This window comes from Mauremys mutica, chromosome 2, assembly GCF_020497125.1.
Source record: "Mauremys mutica isolate MM-2020 ecotype Southern chromosome 2, ASM2049712v1, whole genome shotgun sequence".
In the NCBI taxonomy this organism is placed as follows: Eukaryota; Metazoa; Chordata; order Testudines; family Geoemydidae; genus Mauremys; species Mauremys mutica.
The window spans coordinates 238,768,615-238,787,692 of NC_059073.1; the positions used below are offsets into that span (position 1 = coordinate 238,768,615).

General features: G+C 40.8%; 1 protein-coding gene across 1 annotated transcript in view; it reads right to left on the reverse strand.

Moving 5' to 3' along the window:
* Positions 1-19,078, reverse strand: part of HDAC9 (histone deacetylase 9) — a 659,352-nt gene that overhangs the window by 246,013 nt on the left and 394,261 nt on the right. Inside the window, exons 10-11 of the mRNA XM_045006744.1 lie at positions 8,399-8,530; positions 2,993-3,108 (exon numbers count right to left, since the gene is read on the reverse strand). Coding sequence (XP_044862679.1) covers positions 2,993-3,108; positions 8,399-8,530 — 248 coding nt within the window. The remainder of the gene's footprint in view (positions 1-2,992; positions 3,109-8,398; positions 8,531-19,078) is intronic.

The window sequence follows — 19,078 nt, forward strand, 5'->3', positions numbered from 1 at the left end:
CTTGTTCTGACTGGTAACAAGATATTGAACTCTACACCCATCTGGAGTGATTATTGTCCATTTGGCTCTTAGGCCAACATAACTGGAGGTGGCGGGAGGGAGAATATTCACATTTTGAGGGACAGGGAACCACTTCCTTAGAAAGTTTATTTTTTAAATAATGCCAGGTGCTTGACATTCCTGAGACTTTTGGAATGTTGAAAGCAGTCCTGGGGCAATGGATTAGTGGGCAGAGTGCAGGTGAGGCAGTCGATGATAAATACAATTTGTCACACGGTTGTCATTACCACATTCTGGAGGTGTCAGTAGTGACTCCATAATTAAGGGTACGTTGCGATATACACTTGAAACAGGATTAAAATCCTTCTATTTCACTGTGAATTTTGTTTTTCAGATGACAATTGAATTTTCCATAATTATTATTATTAATTTTATTTATTTATTTTTGGTAAAGTATTTACTAATTTTTACATAGGAAATTTAAAATGAGCCCCTTTTGCAATTTCTTACGTTGTCTGGTCCTTGAAGCTAAAGGTCCAGGGCCACCACGAACACCCAGATATATGCACCAACCTTTTCGTGCCCCCACTCCATTTCCCCTTCCCATAGTGTCTTACTGGAGATGTTAACCTTTTGCAGTGGAAATCTAACAGACCTGCTCAGGTCTGCTAGATAGGGGTTCCACTCTCCAGATCCACAGGAAGCACATTGCCCCCCTAGCTCCAGGACCTTAAGCTGCAAGTCTCCTCCTCCTCTCCTTGCCGTTTGTTTGTAATAGAGACTGGGACATGATGGGAGGGGACAGGGAGAAGGAGAAAGTTCAGGTTATCTTATGAGTGGAGGAAAGAGTAAAGGTTTAATATACATTATGGAATCCATGGGAGCTCTCGCTCCATTAATAAAGCTATTAGCCCTTGTGTCTAGCTCGTACAATCTGCTCTTTGATTTTTAAAACATTTGTCAGAAGTTGGAGGGATGCTAGACCAAATATGTCTTACTGGATGTGTTGTGGTATATGTGTCATATCTGAAATTAAACTAAATACATTATCTCGTAAAAGGAATTTCTAAACATACATTCAAATATATGTTCTTGCAGTATGTCTCTTTAATTAACAGAGCAAAACTCAGACCTGGCCAGCTAGTTAAAACTATGATATAAAGCTATTTCACAGTTATGCTATCAACAGATTACAGCATTTCTCTTTTGTTTTTGTTTCTAATTCAGTTACTGGAGTACCCTGCCACAAAACACCCAGATTTATTGTTTTATTACCGCAGAGAAACATATAGAATCATAGAATATCAAGGTTAGAAGGGACCTCAGGAGGTCATTGAGTCCAACCCCCTGCTCAAAGCAGGACCAATCTCCAGACAGATTTTTGCCCCAGATCCCTAAATGGCCCCCTCAAGGATTAAACTCACAACCCTGGGCTAATGCTCAAACCACTGAGCTATCTCTCCCTTCCCTCCTTGTAGGAGAACAAATACATAAGAAAAACAGTAAATGTTGTCAATTACTATATATTACTTGGGGAGTTTATGTTACGTATCTGTGCTTTCTGATTGTTTGCCCACATTAAACAAGATGCAATACACCTGAGGTGTGCATATTGTAAGGCTGTATTTCTTTATTCACAGTTCTGGTGAGCTATGCTTCACTCCTCTGGTTTGTGTTTACATTGGAAACCATCATAGCTTCACTGTGCCACTTTACTGACAGTGAGTAGTGCCTTATTATACAAGCATTCCCATGGACATCAGTGGGACTATGTAACAGTATCTTGCCATTCCGCCACAGCTCCTGCCTCAGTTTCCTCAGAGCCTCGCTTTCACTGTTTAATGAGTTTAGCCCTTTGGCTAAACCAAAATGGTCCTATCCTACTGTGTAAGCAAAACAAGAATTCCACAACACAAGTCTGTGACTCTGGGCCTAGCCCTCTTTTAGGGTCTGTGTAACCCTCCTCTCTTTGAGGAGTATAACCATGCCCCTCTAGCTGACACCTCAGTGCCACAGGGGAGCTCATGCTTTGGCCCTAGAAACCCCAAGAGGGAAAGTGACTGCCCACTCCACTGCTTCACTTTCCCCTCAAAGCCGCCTCCTACCTTTGCCTTGCCCCCACAACCTCTTTCCCTGTATTCTACAGTATGGCTCCCCTGGGCCCCTTTTACTCCTCTTCTGGGTGTACCACCACTGGTCTTCAAAACCTGGTCACTGAAGAACCTCCCCAGCTAGCTGTACCCTGCACAGCAAGCAAAAAGGAGATCTTTTATATCCCTGGTGCCTTTCCGAGCATATTTTGTACGAGCCTAGAGTTCCCTTGTCCCTCAGGGAACTACAACTTCCAGAATTCCTCTGTTCCAGGCTGGAACTGAGAACAGGAATGGGTTGGACCTGAGCCAGCATAAACTGTAACAGACTACTTACAGAGCAAGGTCCTACTCAGCATGAGTGAGGGCTTGTCTACACATGGAATTATTCCGGACTGTACACACATGGAGTTAATCAGAGATAGTCAATCAGGAATAACTCCATGTGTAGACAAGCCCTAAGGCAGGTAAAATCTAGCCCTACATTTACATGTGTGTGGGATCAAAAAGCATTTTGCTGGAGTATCATTTGCTCCAAATAAAATTCCAAAGCAAAGAACTTTGCAGTATCCTGGATCAGTTGTTCATGTTAATATTTAGAAATGCTAGTGTTATTTCATGGGATTTGATTATTTCTAAGATGCCATTATATTCATTACTATATACCAAACAGTCATTCCACAATGTATCTCAGCACCATCATATCTCTTCCGTAGACCAGTTTCCACTGCCATCTGAAATACAATCCAGTTTCTCTTTCACACACAGTTACTGTGACTTCCAGGTGAAGGAAGGAAATCAGAAAGCAACTATGTTCTTTAAAGTGCTGTTTGGAATCTTTCCAGCTCTAAAAAGCTAAGCAATTAACTGGTCAATAAAGGGACTGAGTGTATTATTCTTACCTCAGCTTGAGAATTAGATGGCAAAAGTGAGGTTTCATTTTCTGTCACACTTCCAGTAGGGCCGTTGCTTGGTGAGCTGGGCCCTGTTCCTGGAGAACTGCTACTAACTGACGACTCTGAAAAAAGATTAAGCACACATGAATGTATAAGTAACACAGAAATCCAGCTGCGATTATGAAGAACAATATATTGCTTATGGCACAGTCTTTCTTTTGTTGAAGAATAGTTTTCCCGTATGAATAGACTTTTTACTGTCTTAAGGATTTTCTCTTAGTCCCAATTTGTTTGCAACCTTAAAAAGATAGATAGTTTCATTCTTTTCCCCTCTTGATCCCTTCTGCACAAAGGGGGAATTTATTACTTGAGTTTCCTGCAAAGATGGCAAGTTACTCAGTGGCAGGCAGAGATGTGCAAACAGAACTCCTAATGAGGAAAAAGGAAAGGAAGTACTTTTTATTGCATACTCTTCTGCCTCTGTGAGAGATCAAAATGACAGAAACAGTAGACTTGCAAAGGTCATGATAACATGTCATCAATTCATGAGGCCTACTGTCATTCCCTTGCTGTTTGGGAAGGGCTCCGGAGTATTCAGTTGTGAACTAACCTCTATATGAGTAACCAATAAAAAACAATACACCATTTGCAATACATCTCTGTCAGCAAGGTATGAGGGACTGTTTGTAGCATACAAAATCTTAAAATAGCATTTTGAGAGCTATAATTTACCCCGGCTTGGTGAAAAAACTCCCAGGAGTTTTGGTTAAGACGAAACGTAATATCAGTTTAGGAAATGATACATCTGCTATCGGTGATATATATACCATAGGAAGATATTCTGCACTTGTAAAGGAATGGACTTGATGATCTAGTTGATCTTCATCACATCTAACTGTTATAAATCCTATATTGATGACAAGAGTTTTTGTACAGAACAAGGAAAGAATATAAATAACTAAAATTAGTATGGTGTTAGCAGAGATAAGAATATTTTATAGAACATCTTTCATACAAACTATCTCAAGAAAATTAAGATAATTTAGATAATTTATTTAATTAGCCAGTTATCAAATTATGGCTATCTTTGCTCTCTTTTTTGGGTCAGTTTGTTAGGTCCAGCAGCATATTATCATCTAAGCCGACAAATTTGCAGGGGTGGCAAATTTATAATAGCAGCATTTTTGTAATCGCGGCATCAGTGATGCCATGATTCTACCAATCATAGCGTGTATTGAAACCACCAATGACGGCACAACGCCATTTAGTAAACATACTCGCAAGAATCCTAAATATTAATAATATGACTGGAAGGAAGAATTTAAGCAGTTAAAAAAAATTACAAAAGAAAGAAAGGGAAAATGAAACGATAGCAAAAATGCGCAAAATAGATTCCTTTGTTGTATCAGTTAGTGCCGACAATGAGACAGAAAAAATAGTTGAAAGTAGTAGTGAAGTAAAAAGTGAAAATATTGGTGTTGATATTGAAAATATTGACGTTTAATAAATTAATGTGGGGCCAGGAGCGGCAATTATTTCAGGACCTAGGGGCGGCAAAATCATTAATCCGCCACTGTTAGGTCCCACTCCTCTTGTCACGGAAGAAAATGGAAGTTTTGCTAGTGACTTAAAGGAGCCATTGCTTACTCCCAGCTAGAGTACATTTCTGCAATTCACTATCCCATCAATAAACTAATAATATAGGTCTAGTCAGGAAATGTTTTTGCTCAGAAAATGTTTGATCAGCTGTACTTTTAGCCAATTGGGGTCTATGTACAAAGTACATGGGGGAAAAAATCACAACCAAGTCAATGGCAAACTTGTAAAAAGTGAGTCCTGGGAATATACTTTCAGGTATATAAGCGATCATTGATAATGAGTCAGAGATAGAGTCAGGATTAGAATAGAAATGTCCCAACACCCAGGCATGTACTTTAACCATGACTATAGGTAATGCTCTCTTACTAAAATCATTACTGTTTTACTTTTACCCTCACTTGAAAATATATGTATCACAAAGGAATGGGCCACTCTAGAAATGTAGGCGTCAGTAAAGAGAGAATCAGCAATGAGCTGCCAACCCTTAGATCCCCCAACAAATTCAGCAATTACACTTAACACCAGTGTTTGTGAAATTAATTGGGCATATCTTGGTCAGATAGTAATGTTACGGAAAGCTCTGCATTCAGATACTAACTGGAGATTAGGAACAGGAGAATGATTTCTTTTACATTTGCACCCATGTCACAATCCCATAGTCTGTAATAAACACAGTGAAGAGCTGTCCTGAAAACAGCACTTATTGGACAGGGAACTTACTGTAATTTATCAGAGGGGTAGCCGTGTTAGTCTGGTTCTGTAGAAGCAGCAAAGAATCCTGTGGCACCTTATAGACTAACAGACGTTTTGCAGCATGAGCTTTCGTGGGTGAGTACCCACTTCTTCGGATGCAAGAATTCTTCGGATTCTTCTTGCATCCGAAGAAGTGGGTATTCACCCACGAAAGCTCATGCTGCAAAACGTCTGTTAGTCTATAAGGTGCCACAGGATTCTTTGCTGCTTTTACTGTAATTTGTTTACACTGTGTCATATCTACACGGTAATGTAAAATCAGTGAGATGTTCTGATTTAATTAAACCCTTCCTTGACTAATGGATGCAGATATATATAACCAGCTGAGCAGTAATCAAGTGCCCTTATATACACAAGGCCTAAATCTCATCTCATTGAAACAAGTGAAATCCAGGTGTGATGCCAATGAAGTCAGTGGAGTTGCACTGGTGTCAAACAAGAGCAAGTGACATCAGAATCAGGCCCAGACATTGTAGATTCTCCTGTTCTATTCAGATTAATGGGACAGGCCCTGAAAGCATCCTATAGTCTGCGTGTTCAGGAGTCTGGATTCCCATGTGCTTGCAGAGGGGACAATTCAAAGCAAAGTTAGCCCTAATTTTGTAAGATAACATATATGATAATGGCACACTAACACTAAACATATATAACCACTTTATGAGCATACATAATATGCAAAAGTATACACTATTATCCAAAGATAATTTGCCTCTTCATTTACGTAGTTCAAATGTGTGGAAAGGAACTCAAAACTAATTTTAATTAACCTAAAATATTTCAATGTACATTTTTTTCCTCTTTGCAACTTTTCTCCCTAAGGTGCAAAACTTTTATGTTATAACTGCTAAAAAATCCCTTCTAATTACTAGCAGCACCATCTGCTACGTCTGAAAAATGTGCCAATGAATATTTAAACAGGTCTGTAAATACTTCAAGTCACATAATACCTCAGTGAGTTCTTAAAATCAAAACCAATTAAGGTTGACATTTTCAAACAAAGGGAACCAGGAAGAGTGGTCAAACATGATTTCAAAAAGGTTGTGACGAGTTACCCTCATTTCAAGTTCTTTCTTTTGAAAACATCAGATCTCACTCATAAAAACTGTTAATCCAAGCAACACTTCTAAGGAATCAGGTGTCCTCCACCGTGTTTGGAATGATCATCAAGATGATATTTCTTATTTTGCCCATCTTGTTCAAAATGTTCAGACATTTCTCTGAAGAGATCTCTCACTTCAGAGAAAGCCTAACACAGGGAAAGATATCCCAAAGACTTAGGTTGAATTTCTAGCCTGCACACTCCAAAAGAAATGAAGCTGTCAGATCACCCCACTACAAACTAAGCTGGCAGATACATAAGACATAATATTGCCACTGAGGGCTATTGAGTATTACAGAACATTTATTTAAAAAAAAAAAAAAAGTACAAGCCCTCTCACACAGCATATCTCGGTTTCCTGGGAAAACACACAAAGCCAAAAAGCAGGTGGAATTTCAATTACTTCAGTGGAGTTGTATACAGACACATGCATTCCTGTCCAGAAAGCTTCATATGGTTTGTGGGTCCCTACACTTCAGAGGTACCATAAAGGCCATTCGGTCTCTAGCAGCATCCTCTGATGACTGAGCTCCAGAGTTCCTTCAGTGGCTGCCACTGTACTGCCTGCTTCCCTCCATTAGGGGATGCTGCTGAGAGCCAAGAGTCCAGTAGAGCATCCACTCCAGCTGCCAGATACTTCTCCATCATTCTAGCACTGACTGCATGCAGCTGGCATTTGACAATGGGGAGAGCTGCAGCTGGTTACTTCAGGTTGCAACAGGGGACCAGCCCTCCTCTTGACTTAATGGATGATTGGCCATGTGTGCTCAAGACTTGAGTATGCTTTGCATAGTCTTTAGTCAAGCAACTATAGATAAGTTAAATCTGTCTCTATTACCCATGCATTAATTAGAATGCTGTTATCTTGCTCCGCTCCTCTTGGTTAGAAGATCCCAAGAACACGCGAACACACACACATAGAGTGTTGCAAATAATGCTCTATCCTGTTTTAGTTTGAGAGAAAATACGTATTCAAGACATTATTTATGTATGTGCCTGAGTCCCATTGAAGATAATAGGATTTAAGCATGTGCTTAAGTACTTTGCTGAATCAGGACCTTAAATTGTATTGGCTTCAGAGCTGTTCGCAAGTTCGTTAAACTACTGCTTAGATTTGTTAAAATCTGTATACTGTTCATTATCTACATTCCTAAAGGTCTGCTTTTCCTGAAGAGATTAATCTGGGTTTAGCATTCCCTTTTTGGCTGGGAGTATGATGAGAGCTATTAATTCATTTCTTGCTCAAATTAAAGGGACAGGAATTTTGTTTATATTAAGTATTTTTAATCTATTTTTCTGATAGTGCAACCTTTACATAGTATAGATCAGTATTTAAATGGCATTTTTAAAATCCCTTTAAAGCATTATATGGGCTTTTCTGTCCCTTGCTGTCTTTTGGGAGGGGCTTGGACTGCTCCTGCCTCCCTCCTTCCTCTTCCACTCTGTACATACAGCTGTCTTTTCAGTTTACATTTCAGCTTTCCTGTTGCTACTACTAAACACCCTCTTACAGAGCCTGAGGAAGAGCTTGTACACTCTCCACAGAGCAGTACAGGAGAGTGATGCAAGAGCCCAGCAATGAACCAGCGACACTGACTACACACAAAGTGCTACCAACCCACACAGGAAACAAACAGGAACAACAGAGAATCTTTTTCCTTCTTATCTCTTTTTATCCCAACAATTCTAGGGGTTCCTTGTTTTGGTACTTACTATTATATGTAAGAAAAAGTGTCCTGATGGAAGTGTGATTTTTAAGTTGACAGTGCCCTTCTCACAAGTGAATAAAGCAAATTATTGTATGCAATTGTACCTTAAGTATTGTTGCTTTTCTGACAGAGAAATCTCTCTCCACACCTATGTTCAATACACAATTACGTTTCCAGTAAACTATTTTTCAGGTCTTCTAAGCAGTCTACTAGCATAGTAGTTTCGGCAGAATCGCTCCAGTCCTTAATTACCTGTCACTTCAAACAGTCTCTTCTTGAATGAACTGACAACATTTCCATCCTTCCGCCTGAGTAAGGGGCTGCTTCTCCTTTCTGTCACCTTCTGTTTTAACCTGGAACGCACCTTCAAGTTGGGCTCTGAGGCTGGGAATTAAGAGAAGAAAATGGAGAATTTAAAATTAAAAAGCCATTTCACCAAACAGTGCTTCCACTCCTTCAAGTACCCCTCCCTCAGCCCCCAGATGATCAGAGAAAAGAGAGCAATTGAATTACAGCTCCTCAGCACCCTCAAATGGCCCCAACCCTAAGATGGTGAATGGGACTGAGGCAGTTGCAAAGCTGCTGCTCCCACTACTGTTACCACTTCATACCTAAGATAGGACCTAAATTCTGAGCAGACCAGAGGGGGAAGGAGCAGCTTAAAATATGCTCTTCCCAGAAATTGTGCCATTCTAGAAAGCTACCTTAGCCATCCCTTACCCTAGCCCTGAGCCAACGGTAGGAGACAGCAGAGAAAGTAAGAGGGAACACTTTATTTTTATTTACTTTTTTTCTTCTAAGCAAAATCACTGAATCTCTCTTTTTTTAAAATTTTCAGTGGATATTATTCTGCTTGAATCGTATATATGTACCTCATGTATTAGGAGATGTTCAAAAGTACTTGAGAGATTTAGCAGCACAAAGCCCATTAAAAGTCAGTGAGACCTGTACTCCTAAAACCCTTAAGTTCTTTTGAAATTGCCTCTAAACAGATATGATTCCCCATATACTTCTCCCTCTCTTTAATTCAATGGAGTACAGACCTACCACACCGTCAAAGCTATTTATAATAAGAGTGGCATTTTGGTGGTTATGTTAAAGCAGGAAAAGAAAGAAATTTCACTAGTCAGCCACTGAGTTTATTTTTGTTTCCAGTCCTCAGCAAAATCCCTGCTATTTCTCTCTCTCATCCCAGCTGTGCTACAGAGAAAAGTATCTCAACATGAGGATAGACAACGTTTTCTATAGCAGTTAACAAACAGCAGAAATGTGGGTTATTAATATGCAGTTTTATCATTAAAATTATCCAGAGGCCAAGGAAAGCTTTGTTCTACTACATTCCTACTGTAGGTGAAAACTGGTAACAATATAGTGGGGAATCCCCTTCTGGGTTTAGACTTTGGTCTGATGGTAGAAATAGGAAGAAGCCTCTGCTGCGGCCTTTTGATTTCTTATAGGCATATAATTTATATCAAAGCCCACTGGGAGAACGTTTCTTAGTGTGCAGTTCTGAGCCCGAAACCTTCAGCAGTTCTGAGCCTGAAACCTTTTCTGAATAACTGCACTGAAACAACTGCATGTATTGCTGTACTCTGAGAATATTTATACATGAAAATATAAACTCAGTCTGAAAAGGAAGAAGTAAGATCAAATTCCAGAAATCCTAGGATTATATTTAATGCATTCTGGGCAAGTTCTTCCACCTTTTTCCTTTACTAAATGGACACAGTCTTTGAATATGAATGCTAGAGACCAGGTTTTGTAGTGTTTATTAATTTGTGGCATCTCTAATAAGAAAAATGTTTCATGTACCCATTTATCTGCTCTTCTAAGTAAGCCTTTATCAAACAGACTGTTAAGGATTAGTGCAGCCACCTGGCAGGTACATTTAGGGTAGAATTTGTTTATGTTTCATTGTCTGGCCATGCATCTTGGCTCATCAAAACATCTTAACATGTAGAAGGGTTGGAAGTTCTCTCTCTCTCACACACACACATGCACACCCTATCTCTCACATGCTTTCTCTACCGTGTGTGTGTGCACATGTGCACACACGAACAGAGTTAGAAATGGAGGAAGAAAAGAAGGGATGAAATCCTGGCTACCCTGAAGTCATTAGAGTTTCGGATCTCTTCTCACGTGCACTGTGAATACATTTGTTTCCTGTTGTTCCATTAGCTTCTACAGTGATTAGCACATTAGAAATGCCGGAGATAGATCAATGGGGATGCCAATAACTTATTATATTTAGCCTGCTCAAAGAGTGGTACAAAATGTTTAGTAAACTCAGGACTGGTTGGATTTGCAAAGTCTCTAGTCAACCTTTGTCATGCCTTTTCTCATGATGCTAAATAGTTCCTGAGAGAACACTGCCTCCTATGTGGTCTACTGTTTGTGCTGCTTTCAGAGGAACTATATAGCACCCTGATACAAAACTAGAAATCTTTGAGGAAAACTTTAAATTTAACTTTGATTTTACACTTTATCAGTCACTATATTAGTGATCAATGGCTCCATATTTAGTTGGCAGCTGATATCAAGTGGAGTGCCCCAAGGGTTGGTCCTGGGGCCAGTTTTGTTCAACATCTTAATGATCTAGAGGATGGTGTGGACTGCACCATCAGCAAGTTTGACACTAAATTGGGAGGAGTGGTAGATACGCTGGAGGGTAGGGATAGGATACAGGGGGACCTAGATAAATTAGAGGATTGGGCCAAAAGAAATCTGATGAGGTTCAACAAGGACAAGTGCAGAGTCCTGCACTTAAGATGGAAGAATCCTATGCACTGCTACATACTAGGGACTGAATGACTAGGCAGCAGTTCTTCAGAAAAGGACCTAGGGGTTACAGTGGATGAGAAGCTGTATAGGAGTCAACAGTGTACTCTTGTTGCCAAGAAGGCTAATGACATTTTGGGCTGTATAAGTAGGGACATTGCCAGCAGATTGAGAGATGTGATCATTCCCCTCTATTCGACATTGGTGAGGTCTCATCTGGAGCACTGTGTCCAGTTTTGGGCCCCACACTACAAGAAGGATGTGGAAAAACTGGAAAGAGTCCAGCAGAGGGCAACAAAAATGATTACGGGGGCTGGAGCACATGACTTATGAGGAGAGGCTGAGGGAACTGGGATTGTTTAGCCTGCAGAAGAGGAGGAGGAGGGGGGATTTGATAGCTGCTTTCAACTACCTGAAAGGGGGTTCCAAAGAGGATGGATCTAGACTGTTCTCAGTGGTAGCAGACGACAGAACAAGAAGTAATGGTCCCAAGTTGCAGTGAGGGGGGATTTGGTTGGATATTAGGAAAAACGTTTTCACAAGGAGGGTGGTGAAGCACTGGAATGGGTTACCTAGGGAGGTGGTGGAATCTCCTTCCTTAGAGGTTTTTAAGGTCAGGCTTGACAAAGCCCTGGCTGGGATGAATTAGTTGAGGATTGGTCCTGATTTGAGCAGGGGGTTGGACTGGATGACCTCCTGAGGTCCCTTCCAATACTGATATTCCATGATTCTATGATTCTTCTATATGACTCATCCATGGGAAAGCAAATGTGATTTATTTCTTTAGAGAGATACAGTTTTGATACAGAACTGTCAACTTACAATGTATGGTAAGATTACATTGGTGTACTAGGAACATATCTATGTGTGCTCAGACCATGAAGCTCATGTAGTTATGAATGCATTTGGAAGTAAAGTAACTCATATATTGTGCTGACTCAGTTTGCGGTTAGGGTTCATTCTATTTATAATTCTCCAAACTCCCAAGCTGCAGAAGAAATTTCCATATCAGTGACTAACTAATGTGATGTAAATCCTCTGGGTCCAGAGAAAGAGCTCTTCAACATTCACTGGGGAGAAGTTCCACTTGTATATGAATGTATTTCATACCCAGTCACACTGATTGCCTTTCTATTTTTAACCATGTTGCCATCACACTCTGCATTTCAATCAATCACATAAACAGAGAAGACAGTCTTTTATATGGATATCTGAGTTTATGCGCCAGCCAAGAAGAGAACCCTTACATAAAAGAGGAATCTCATTATCTAAATGAAAGCAATACATTTTCAAATGAAGAGGAAGAAAACCACCCAGTTTTTTAATATTCCAAATAAAAGATAAAAATTAAAGCTTTGAGGAGTATAAGGTTCAGAAACAGACATTCTTGAATATCCCTTGTGAAATGCAGAAAACAGAGCACTATGCCAGACAGGACTCTTAATGATAAGAGGTGAAAACTCAAATTTTACTACAGGGCTGATGGTTAGAGTATAGGGTTGAGGAAACAGTCCTGGGTTCTAATCCTGGCTGAGATATCAATTTGGTCGGTTACCTTGGAGAAGTCCACAGGGTAAAATCCTAGCCCTGCTGAAGTCATGACAAAATGGTCATTGACTTCAACAGGTAAGGATTTCACCCCCAATCTCTACAGGTCTCAGTTTATTCTGGTATCAAATGATTGTAACATCAGGCATCTATCAGCTGTTTTGAAAGCATTAAAGAGATACTGTCAGGTAGTTTAGACTCCAAATATAGGTTTTGTTCTTAAAAAAGGTTTATCATAGTTCAATATTAATATAAATGATTTATAGAATTAAAATTTTCATTGTTTAAACTGAGTGAAATGCAAACAAGTAAACTAAAAGCAAAAATAGGGAAAAGTAAATTATATGTTTACATTATTTCACTTCTGATATTCAAGCTTTTTTATTAGTAATTCATATAAGGATTTTTCAAAAATATACGATATAATTTTTAACATTTCATTGTCCCTTTATTTAATTAATGTTTATAAAGTGCTTGGAGATCCTTGGATAAAGATGCTAAAGAAGTATTAAAATTATTCACTAATAGGTTTTAAATGAGTATGTGGTAAAATGGTTTAACTATTGGTTCTTAGAAGTAACCTTTGCTATGCTCCATCATCAATCAAAAAAGACTTTTATGACTCCATATAGTGCTTCACTGACACATTAAGACCCTGATTCAGCATGGTATTTAAGCATGTGCCTAACTTTAAGCACATGAGTAGTCCCATTAAGTAAGGTCTACAGCTAGATTCAGCCTGGCTGGTACAGGATGGCGCAAATTCCACCTTCCTGAACCAGCAGTCCCTTACAAGCCAAGGAGGATGCATCCCTAAATCAGGGCAGGAGGTGTTTCCACAACTGCCCTTCATTGGGGAAGCTATACAGGGATAGGACAACTTAAGTTTCTCTTAGAGACTCCATAGCATCCCTGGTGGCAGATGCAGAAGTGGGATTACGCTGACTAAGAAGCCAGCATAAACCAGAGATGAATCTAGCTCATAGCTTGTAAAGAAATTTGCATCTGGTTCTCAGCTCCATCAAGCTTTTGCATGGCCAGTCAGCACAGCACTTTGAGCTAGATCCACAAAGGGACTTAGGTGCCTACATGCCTCTTTAGGCACCTAATGCCAACATTTAGGTGCCCCTGGTATTCACAAAACCTTCACTATCTTGCTGCCTAGCCTGTGGGTGCCTACATTTCTGCCACTAAAGTCCCCTAGGCACCTAAGTTTCTGCAAGTAGGCATGTGCAAAACCACCTAATTTCAGACACTGCTGAGTCATTTGGTGCCTCGCTCATTCCTAAGCGATGGCAGGATTCTCAAACTAGGTATTCCCCTGCCTGTCTCACATGCAGGGCCCAGTCTGGTAGGAATGCTCTGAGCCCCACTTAACCCTCACAACAGACAGCTGGGTATGAGACTTTGTGGGGCTGGCTGTGTATTTCCCATTATACCCAACAGCTCAGTGGTTAGAGCACAATCCTGGGCTGTGGGAACCTAGATCTGAACTCCCACCTGCCTGATTTGGAGCAGGAATTTGAACCCAGATCCCAAGTGTGTGCCCTAATGACCATTCTAGTGAATATTTTAGGGTGAGTTTCTCAATCTCTCCCTTTTAAGATGTTCCACTTGGTATAAATAATTAGCTATTCATTGGAGCAATGCCTTGAACTTGCCTTTCCCACATCCCATATGAGTTCCCCTAACTACTGGGGATATTTAATTATTTATATAAAGTGGAACAGCTTCAACAAGAGAGATTGAAAGACTCATCTCTGAATACGCAACAGCCTGGTGATTTGGGCACTCTCCTGGGAAGTGGCAGGCCCTGAATTCAAGTCCCTGCTCCAGAGCAGGGATTTGAAAACAGATCTCCCACATTCCTGGCTAGTTTAGGTGGCTTCCTTGCTGGCTTCTGTGAATCCCTTTCTTAGGTGCCTAACTCTTCCCATACAATGCATGGAGCCTGGGCACCCAGTTTGGGGCTGTGAATTCTACTGGGCAGAAGGGCAGGTAGGAGTCGAAACACCTAACTCCATTTGTGGATCTAGCCCTTTGTGCTAGTGTTGCTGGTATCTCCCCAATTTAAGGAAGGGAAAATGTATCATTCAAATTTGCTTTAGATAAAAGGAAGCAAAAAGAAAAGGTTGGCGGTAGACAGTTGGTGGAGTGTCAATGCACTGGAGAATCATTCTGCACATGCAACTCTCATTTGCAGTGTGTGTTCAGGTCTAAAATGTTATAGGCCATTTCAGTAATGTTGGCAGTTTAGCATCCCATTGCTATCAGTTTGCTTAGTGTCTACTGAAATGCTGACCATAAGGACCTCATTCGATATTACTTCTCCAATCTACTCTAAATGGGCTACACCAAGAAATCACGCAACACATTATTTTTAATTTAAACCAGGACGTAAGAATTATAGGCAACTCAGGAGGTCAGCTGAGAGCAATAGCAAGAGTGCTCTAGTTCCTTGAGAGAGGCAGGTCCTAGAGGAAGAAGGGTCCTAGAGGAAGAAGGGTGGGTTACATCAGAATGAATTTTTGGAATTTTGAGGTAGGTGGTTGTTGAGTGCTATTGCAGAAGATGATGTTACTACCCCTGCTATAGCCATTAGCAAGGAACCATTAGCAAGGAAGCCAGTCGCAATGGGGTGGACTCAACCAAATGGTAGGTTTAGGGGCGGCTCCAGACCCCAGCACGCCAAGCACGTGCTTGGGGCGGCATGCCGCGGAGGGCACTCTGCCGGTCCCGGGAGGGCTGCAGGCGGCTCCGGTGGACCTCCCGCAGGCGTGCCTGCGGAGGGTCTGCTGGTCTCGCGGCTCCGGTGGAGCATCCGCAGGCACGCCTGCGGGAGGTCCACCGGAGCCGCAGGACCAGCGGACCCTCCGCAGGCATGTCCGCGGGACCGGCAACCGACAGAGCGCCCCTCGCAGCGTGCCACCATGCTTGGGGCAGTGAAATGGCTAGAGCCGCCCCTGGGTAGGTTAAAACTTTGTGACACCCACCCCTTACACGGTTTCAAGTTGCTCTCTAGGGCAAGTTGAAATTTCCTTAATGGTTAGGTGAGACATACAATAGTTCACACTTAGGTAGCCAGTGACCTGTAGGGAGACAGTACTGCAGCAAAGAGCAACAAGCCTAATGTTGACATTAGAAAGAAAATATGACACTGTACATAAGTACAGATGATTTCACTGAGATCACCCCTCTTACTCAACTGTATGACATCCCAAGTAGCTCCAGTCTCTCATGAGTAGTGTGATGATGTAACATAAGCATGGGAGACAGAAAAGTAATACACTGAAATCATGTCACATATTACAGTGTTCTTAATTACTTGCAATTTACAGATACTGGCATTCCAGAATGCAGTCCAAAGACTGGATCACTCCCCAGTGTGCAAACAAGGCTGAGATTTCTTGGCTAGGATTATCTTGACTATTTCTTTAATTAAACATACTCAGATATTTAAGAATCCTGTTGGAGGAATAAAAACACCTAACATTAAAGGGGAAAAGCCTTATAAATGAAGGGTGTTTAACAGATAATAGTACACTGCTTTCTGATGATGCCTGGAAAACAGTAGTACTTTTGTATCAGAAGAGTATGTGCCAATTTCAAATCAGCATTTAATGAACCTAGGCAGGAAATGGGGGATGGGATAGGGGGTATAGTGAGCTGGTCCTCATCTTGAGGCTAAACCCATATATAGGAAACCTGAGGAGCAGAAAGTGAGTTTTTGTCAAGGCTTAGGATGGATCTATAGTGAAAGCATTTCCTTTTATTAGCTCATAGGCTGGTTTTAGAAAACCATAGGGAAGCAGAAGTAGTGACACTAAATTTGACAATAGTGACTGTTTAATTTTTTTAAAATTCAACAGGCAGCAACTTCTGTATGTTTCCAAGATTTGTTGCATCCTATGTAAGAATGTCAATTTGTTCCCTATAGCTCATGCTAAAATCACTATTCCTGAGTTCATTTAGAGAAATAATAATAAGGAATGTTGTGATGTGTTTAAGTCCACAAAGAGAAATACGACAAAAATAAAGAATTAGCATACTATTTAATAATTTTAATTGCTGGTTGGTATTTTCTGTTTATTTTCGGTTACAGATGGCCGTTTTATTTGGGGCCTGGAGGATCACATTTTAAGTTGATTTGAATATATTATGTGGTATTAACATAATATATTATATTGCATTGACAAAAAATTAAATTGCTGAAATGACTAGTAGTTGTATTACTAATCATTTAAATTGTTTTTAAGCTTACAGTGTTATATCTTAGAAGTATCAATAAAGGCAATAACATTTTCAAAGGCTGATTTTCAATAAGTAGGATGATGCTTTAGACTGGTACAATTTACCAGTCAATTACAGAAATAAAAAGGAAACCTTAACATAATACAAGACTGGTTGTAATATACTCTCATCCCTAAAAAAGAGTGATTTAAAATATCTAAATAAAAAGGGGATAAAGTAACTGTGGTACATTCTATAAAAGTGAAGGTCAGGGAAGATAAATGGACAGTCTTTTAAAAATATAGATCATTTTGGATACTGAGAGCCCCCAATTCCTCTCCTAATTCTTTGTTTCCACAGACAGAAGCCTGAGCCTGCATCCTAACTTAGGTATGTTTGTACATCAATATGGGTGGGGCAGCCACAGCAATACTTGGGGAAACCAAGGCTGCTTAAGACAGGGGACCGCTGCTATTTCAAAGAGCAGCAATCTGAAAACTACTGGGGGAAAGCATATTTGTCGCTTTCTGTCCCCAAAGGATCTGGGGGAGAGGCTGGGAAGAACACACATACACACTTCCCCAATAAAGGCAGTCGAGGGAAGAGTACCTGTGCCATGCCAAGAGTCTGTGGCTAAGGCGAGTGCCTCATCTCACCTCATCAGCATGCCATTCCAGTGAAGACAGCTGAAGAAAGAGGAGCATATTTGCTCCCCAAGAGTCTGGGCAGGCAGGGTGGAAAGAGGGCTCAGGATAAATGCACTCACACACAAACATCTCTGAAGTAGGAGGGACCAGAAGCTCCCAAGTCCTTCCCAATAACCTAGACAGCATAGAGAGCAGAAGAGTACCACACCTCTATTAGCGAGAAGGGTAGTTGATGCTATTGTGGGCTCCCCCCCGAAGATTCTGGGATGTCCAGGACCCTTCCAAAGATGGCAGAGAGCTGAGGGAAAGGAGTTCAGAGAGCAGGGTTGCCGGTTTTGAGCTTCCTGCTCCGTCAATGGCTTGCTGGAGAGCTGCCAGTGGCCCTTACTTTACTGGAGGTGTGTGAGGGTCTCAACTTCATCCCAGGATGCACTAGCTTCTGGGAGAGGCATAAATACTCACTGTTCTGTTTGGTGGTTTCTGGCTGCTGCTATTTTAAGCTGCCCCAGCCTCTTCAGCCACCTCAGAATATTTGTATTTATTAAAGGCCAATATGTGCCATTTAGTTCTCCCAACCCTTTGATTCACTAAGTGATCTCTGTGCTTAGAACGTCACTTTCCAACACAATTCGGTAATGGGGAGTTAATTCTTTGGATACTATGGGCATCTCTTATGGCTGGCACTCTGCAAAATGCCAGCACATTATACTAAAAGTTCACTGGCTCTTTAATTCTGGTATTTTAAAATGTCATTTCAGGTTGAAGTTAGATTTATGAGAGAGAAAGCCATTTGCACTATTTCCTCTAAAGTGTTTCCAAGAACTACACAGAACATCCATTCGGATGGGCCTGACTGTTGGGTGGTCCCAACAAGGCTAGAGCGTCACGTACTGTGGTGAAGGATGAAGATGCTTTATTTTTCTGGCTTGCATCACCTAATCTGTTTTCAGCATACACAGAAACTGTTTCCTGATCAGCCGCTTGGTTTAAAGGGAATGTTGATCACATGTGAAACCTTTTAGCCCTTTGCTTTATTTTAGTTTTGTAAAAGGTAAAATGCTTTATTTACTCAGGCTAAGGTAAATATCCAACCCCTAAATAAAAAAACAGGGTTAGTGAAACACATGTTAAAAACAGCTAATTCGATTAGAGGGGATATTTCAGCCCTTTAGCTTCCTTCAGGCTATGGAAGCAGATTTAACAAGGTTAGTTGTTTTTCATCTATAGCCTAAAGAAGGTTCAGAACTGAAATCTTCCCTCAAGCCCTTTTGTAAATTCCTACCATGCATTTTAGAATCTCCCTCCCTGTTTTTCTTCGTAGTCTACATATTAATGTAAAACCTGGTTCATTGGCCATCCCAGGAAGCATTAAGCTTGCCTAATGAAGTCTTTGCTGATTTAGGTATATATATTTTATATTGTACCATATCCTCTTGCAGAGAATTAGGTGCCTTTTAAATCTAGGGAGATGGAGCAAATGATGAACACTGGTTTGGATTCTCTATTGACATTTGGCCTCTTTGTGTCACTTGGGAAGCAAAGGCAATGGATTCTGGCTTCCAGCTGCCAGAAGAAAATTCTTCTTATGGGGAGCTCTTGGCATGTATGTATATGCCAGATCTGGGCCCTGCATCTGCCTTGACAAAATTCACATTGACTTCAATGGGGCCTGGATTTTACCTATAGAGCTTTAATACATATTATGTAGGATGCATAGACCACATTGTGT